The following is a 6,016-nucleotide window of genomic DNA, read 5'->3' as shown; positions in this document are numbered from 1 at the left end:
GCAAACCTTAGATGCAAATCTGTGCCCAATTCAACTTCACATACACACTACGGTGGCTTATGATGGCGTTATTGCAAACCTTAGATGCAAATCTGTGCCCAATTTAAATGCACGAAGGCCATGCTTCTCCCCAACATGAGGCAGCAGATTCAGATTTCAAAGCAAACCATAATTGAAGGAATTATGGGCAGGGCATAAAATGGGTCAGGAAAAAAATGCAACTTTCATAAAAATAGCTTTAAACTTGCAAGACAAACCAGGTGAAAAGTCACAATGGGATAAATAAGAGGAGAGAGTGTGTGCCTGTGACCCACTACTCTATATGTTCCTCGTTATAGAAGTAGGCAAACAAATGCCAAATATTTGTCATATTGACCTACATATATATACAGTGATGCTTAGTTAATGCCCAAGGAAAAGAAAGGTTTGGCAGTTTATTCCACAATTGCTCCCACAAGTTCGATGCTTCACTAAGGCCTTGTGTAGGCCAAAAAGCTATCTAGAGTAGTCCCCATATTGGCTGCACCAAGTGTTTGTCAAGAAGATTCACTAAATACCCAAAAAAACATCAGGACTCAATGCACCCTTCCCAAACCTCATGTATGACATCCGCCACTGATGACATTAGTTCCTCGACGGTTCGATCCTCACGCGCCTACAAAATATTCTGAATATTAGAGCATTTTCCAACTAGCTTTTTATCAAGATGCATGACCGACCATACAAATACAATTAATATACTCTGCAGCTCCGTGGACTCACATAACATGATGCCTGCAATTACAAAAACGTAGCAAACAACTTTACTACACATTAACTTTTAAGGAAAAGTATCAGCATAGGAAACCCAGACAACTTTATTGTGAAAACATGGCACACTACTACCATAGCCATGATCTCAAAGAGGCTCCCTTGGGCTAGAGTCTTGTGAATCACCTCCCAACCACCCTATAGATAGGCTCTTCCTATATATAGCCCCCGAACTGCCAGTAAATCTAAGTTCCTGTAAGCCTGTGAAGTTCGCACTTGGGAGAAGAACACTCCAATCAGCTTTCAACAAGCTGATCCTTAAAATTAAGGCCTTGCCCAAAACCATGAAAGGAAAGGGCAGCCTCTACAAGCTCTTCCTATATATAGCCCATGAATTACCAGCTCCCCTTGGGGTAGGACCCTTTGTCTTGACATTTTTGCAAGTAAATCTAAATTCCTGTAAGCCTGTTAAGTCTGTACTTGGGAGAAGAACACTCCAGTGAGCTTCCAATCAACTAATCCTTACAATTAAGACCTTGCCCAAAACCATGGAAGAAAAGAGCAGCCTTTGCTAGCCTCATAAAGACACAATGTAATGTTGAAGCATCATATCATCACAAACTTGCCTGAGTATACAAAGCTATAAGCACTTTTATAAAAGTCCCTTTACAAAATATAGTACACATCTTGGTATGCTTTTTTGAAACCTGTCAATATGAAGGACCACTGTCAACAGCAAGAAATCATGATTTACTCAAAGCAGGTTCACCAGGTTTGGGCGATCCACAATGTCTTTAAAGTTCACTTAAAACATTTAAATCCTTTTAACCTCGACGGCTGTTATTCATTGGGGATGTCATTCCCACGGTATGGCCCCTTGTGTCTGTAATGTATGCGTACATCAATGTCCGGTTGTAAATACACAACTATGGATAAAGTTCTCCCTATTACCTTCTCCCATGTTGATTTGTTTATATTGTTTTTGATAAGAACGTTATAATCATACGTTGCAAAGAAAACTTGAAGCAGCACAAAATGTCACCTTTAGGATGCACTTTAAATCCAGAGATGAAGAAAATAACAAATTTTACCTTGCAGAACTCGTGATAGATGGTGGGTCTTACTGAAACCTCATATGAGATTCTTCCAGAAGAAGCTTTAAATTCTACTCTGTTGCATTTTTCGAATGACCACGTCAACTTGGAACCAAGAACACCTTCCTTTATCTTGTGCACATTCTGCAGGACCTTTAACCTCCCAGATGTCGATTGTTTGCTGCCAAGAGGCCAGCTCAAGCCTCCCTTCACAGTGTCGTCAACGGACGCTTTGCAAAGGCATGAATCAAGATCTTGGGATTCCTCTTCCTGACAAGAGAACAGCAATTGAATCTTTTCACCAAGGAATCCAACCTACAAATAATGAACTTGCTTTCCACCCCAACTTACACTAAGCGCAATATACTCTTTGATACAAAACATCAGCCGAATGTCGTGACTCTTGCCGACGCATGCTACATCGGTTATCATGTGCCGGGTAGGGATCAACCTGACCTATAAACCATTAACACAGCAATTATTTGCAAGCACGCACATGTGAAACCCTTACATTGTGTAATAGCATTCTGTCTTGAAAGATGAGCCATGCTGCTGGGATTGCAGGTGTTGAATCACATGATTGTAACAAGAATCGTTTCGTGTGTTTTGTCGTTTCGAGGCGTTTCGTTTTGTTTCTTATCGAAAATGCCATTTCCAGGAATGATACGAAATATAATATTTAAGAGTCTAGTAGATGGATACATCGTGTAAACATGGTCACACAAGTGGTTAGCACATCACACAATATATAGCTGATTTTGAATTTTGAAAAATTAGACCTTTTTTTTCTTGAACATAAGAAACGTGTTTCGTCCCCCTATTTCAAATTTGTTTCGAAACTTTTCAAACGTTTGTGTTTCATTTTGTTTTGAGGAGACGAAACACGTTTTCATGTGACACTGGTCCAAATGACATGATTGTTTCGATTGTCTTTTTTCTAAAGAGGTTACCTTCAATAACGTTAGGGTTGATTTTGTAGATTCCCCAGATGCGAGACTTGTCTCCTCGTCACCATTGGAGTACGTGCAAACACACCACAAGAGCGTATCCGGTCTTGCTTCATCTGAAACCTACTTCCATATAAGTACCTATGAGTTTAGACATATTAAAATAAATTTGAACCAGTGACGGCACCTTATGATAGGCAACATACCTGGATATGATACCTCTCTTTTGACCAACTTTTACAAGAATTTCTTTGCGCAAATTTCTGCAGAAGAGAGAATTTTTCTTCAGATACCGAGTTATCAAATGTCTTTGAGAACTCTCGGCCACTCATCATCTCCACCTCTCTGGGCATGAAGCTCTTGTGACCTTCAAGTGAACCGCTGCCAAAATTGTCGGATTCAAGACCCCACATGCAATCTTCCTCACTACATGTCCAAAGAGGATGACAAACCTGCGGCTCTGAAGAAGCACCTTCCCAAACTTCAGCCACATAAAAGGGACCAATCTGCCAGCATACTTTGCACAAGAAAACTCCTTGAACTTCTCTAATACTCTCTTCAGGTCTTCTTGCAAAAATCCAACAATGAGCCTTGCAGGTGGTTCCTGCAAGCTCAGCTCATGAATCTCCAGCCTAGTTTGTCCACTATCTATTCAAGTCATGCAACCATGGGTCATTAAAGAAACCACTTTCCTGAACACATGGCCGAAAAGAGAAACTTGAAGTGACCTTATTTCCATTAGATGGGAAGTTGAATAAGACACAAAAGACATAAACATAAATACATATATATACATACAAGGACAGGCATTATGCAGTTGTATGCTTTGCATCTTACAAGTGTACACACATAAAACATACAAAGATGCCTACATACATACATACATACATACACACCTACCTGCGCACATACCTACAAAGCTAGCATAAGCATGAACATACGTATTCACACACATTTCTATTACGTAGTGTGTGCATACCCACCTACCTGCACACATATCTCCACCCACATACCAAGCTACCACGCGTACGCATGGACGTACATATTCACACACATTTCTATCATGTAGTGTGTACATACTCAAAGCGTCAAAACAGGTACACAACTCCGCTTTCTCAAACTTGACACACCCTTCCTATGCAATGGAACCTCATTCATGGGTATCTCCATTTGCAATTTTCCTTATTCCCAAGCACTATTTTGTACATGTGTAGTTGTCAAGTTGAAGTGAAGCATACCTGAAGTTGCAGCTTCAAGAATGTATAGTTGATGTTGTGGCAAGTGCGCGAATGTGTCTCGTTCAAATTTTACAAACTTGACAAGATAGCAGCTTGATACCATTAACCGTGAAACAAAGTCAACAGATTTTACAATCGTTAAATCCGCTACCAGGTCCATACTTCTGCCCCCATGGAGTTTGTGGCCTCTTGATGAAATGGAAGGGACCTCAGGGCAAGGCTTTTGTCCACTATTTGAGGCACGCAAATGTGGAGGGATGTATGACATGATACCGTCACCACAAACTCAATGAGCTAGCTAGTCACCTCCTCTGCAAATATGGTGCACTCAAGTCAGCCTTGAAATTACTATTCAACACAGTGGATTTGGTAATTGAATAAAGGACACATGACATGTGCTACAAGCAAAAGGCTGCAAAAGCATACGACAACTAGTGAAATTATTTCAAAAATCGATGGTGCATCGAGGAAGTCAACAACACAACGTGAGGGATGGTACGGCAAAAAGACTCACTAATGAAACCAAAATGATTTTTTGTCCCAACATGTCGAATTCGAGCTTCATTCAAAAAAAATTTGCATTGATCATACTTAGCAATAGCAAGAAATGATGTACTTCGACCAATGACGTATGCTGATTATCATGTGATTATGGATAGTCTAAGCTAGCTAACATGTGAACTACGGTCAACATTTGTCCAATTGAGAAGCAAACATGTGATTATGCAAAGATATTGAGGATGGGGCATGTCTCACAAACATAAGAATGCATGATATTTATTTTGAACCCAGATTTGTGGGTTGAAGGATTTCCCTGAACAGACAAAAAGGCTACTGGCAAAGTCACATTAGCTTTTCTTTATGACTACCACAATACCGGGTCGGCAACACATAAGCTTTACTAGAACAAGATGTGCAAGCTCTTCATATGCACAAAAAGAGCAAAAAAAAACAGCACGGGTAAGCTTGCCGTAGCTGGATTCAAGAAAGCGCACCTGCTCAATCAACACTGAACATCATATGTTTACGCGTGCAAAACGCGTCCTAATAGCAGTGCCGCAGGCATGCAGTTTCGAGGTCCCCATCTTGAAGGGTGATAGATGCTCACGCCTGCGGGCCCGTAAAGGGTCCGCACGTGAAGAGCTGGAATATGCTGAGCTGCTAGCACTATAGAGCCTTGCCTTAGAGAACAAGGATGCGAAAGAGTCCATTTTATTAAACGGGTGGGTCTCGACCAATGTTCGGGAAAAACCATTTTCCCAAACATACAAAATTCCTTTTCTTGAATTTTTCAAGAGGAAATTTTTAGAACGTAGGTTATTTTTCCAAATTTTTTACACTATTTTTCTTTATTTTGATGGGGAATTTGTCATTTTGCACTTTCCCTCAACCGGTATTTTTGAAGTTGAAAATGGCACGATCTTAAGTTGAGATGCATTTTTCCCGAACACTGGTCTCGACTCTCGGGTCGCTCTTACCAACGGGCCAATCTTGTATAGTTTCTCAAGCTCTCTCGTGTGACATTCTTTGTATCTCTTCTTCGTTATCCCTCACCACCCGCACCTCTCTCTCTCTCTCTCTCTCTCTCTCTCTCTCTCACACACACACACACACACACACACACACACACACACACACACACACACACACCCTCTATCTATCTCCCCCACCCACCAAATGGAATTTTAAATTTACCTCTCTAAAATTTAAAATTGGAAGGTGGGAAAATTTATAAAATTTTAGGATGTAAGTGGTGCAAATATGCCAAAATGAGTGCACTGGCATACAGACTTGCATCGTCATATACAACAAATAAAGGTATTATCTGGGTCAGCAATGGGTGGTATATAAGCAGAGATCTCACCTCTTTGACGTCCGATGCTTTTCCTACCTCAATTGAAACCACAGCCATATTTACTAAGAAATAGAGCCTGGCTGCTCTCTCTCTCTCTCTCTCCGTGTGTGTGTGTGTGTGTGTGTGTGTGTG

The 6,016-nt window shown here is 40.8% G+C and overlaps 1 protein-coding gene across 2 annotated transcripts; it reads right to left on the bottom strand.

The window, feature by feature from the left end:
* Positions 1-256: 256 nt before the first annotated feature.
* On the bottom strand, positions 257-5,240 carry LOC147419464 (uncharacterized). Of its 2 annotated transcripts, XM_086505387.1 has the most exons (10): positions 5,138-5,240; positions 5,025-5,038; positions 4,336-4,340; positions 4,030-4,193; positions 3,244-3,439; positions 2,998-3,172; positions 2,795-2,914; positions 2,196-2,300; positions 1,842-2,114; positions 257-655 (listed from the first exon to the last, which is right to left on the bottom strand). In XM_086505387.1, exons 1-10 carry the CDS (start codon positions 5,238-5,240, stop codon positions 569-571), a joined length of 1,242 nt encoding a protein of 413 aa, XP_086361513.1. In that variant the 3' UTR covers positions 257-568. The 2 variants fall into 2 exon arrangements, with proteins under 2 accessions (XP_086361513.1, XP_086361512.1); XM_086505386.1 differs by lacking the exons at positions 5,025-5,038; positions 5,138-5,240 and adding an exon at positions 4,544-4,982 and having other exon boundaries at positions 4,030-4,340.
* Between the last annotated feature and the right edge of the window lie 776 nt (positions 5,241-6,016).

Source organism: Adiantum capillus-veneris, chromosome 29, assembly GCF_014529385.1.
Source record: "Adiantum capillus-veneris isolate H3 chromosome 29, ASM1452938v2, whole genome shotgun sequence".
Taxonomy (NCBI): Eukaryota; Viridiplantae; Streptophyta; class Polypodiopsida; order Polypodiales; family Pteridaceae; genus Adiantum; species Adiantum capillus-veneris.
This window is presented reverse-complemented; position numbering and strand designations above follow the sequence as displayed.

What these genes read in the sequence shown, in the direction of transcription:
- LOC147419464 (XM_086505387.1), bottom strand. Translation starts at nt 5,240, where the DNA reads ATGGACTCTTTCGCATCCTTGTTCTCTAAGGCAAGGCTCTATAGTGCT. An exon ending in GTGCTTCTTCAGAGCCGCAG is followed by an intron (nt 3,173 to 3,243) that starts GTTTGTCATCCT and finishes CAATTTTGGCAG; the next exon opens with CGGTTCACTTGAAGGTCACA. An exon ending in CAACCCTAACGTTATTGAAG is followed by an intron (nt 2,301 to 2,794) that starts GTAACCTCTTTA and finishes AATGGTTTATAG; the next exon opens with GTCAGGTTGATCCCTACCCG.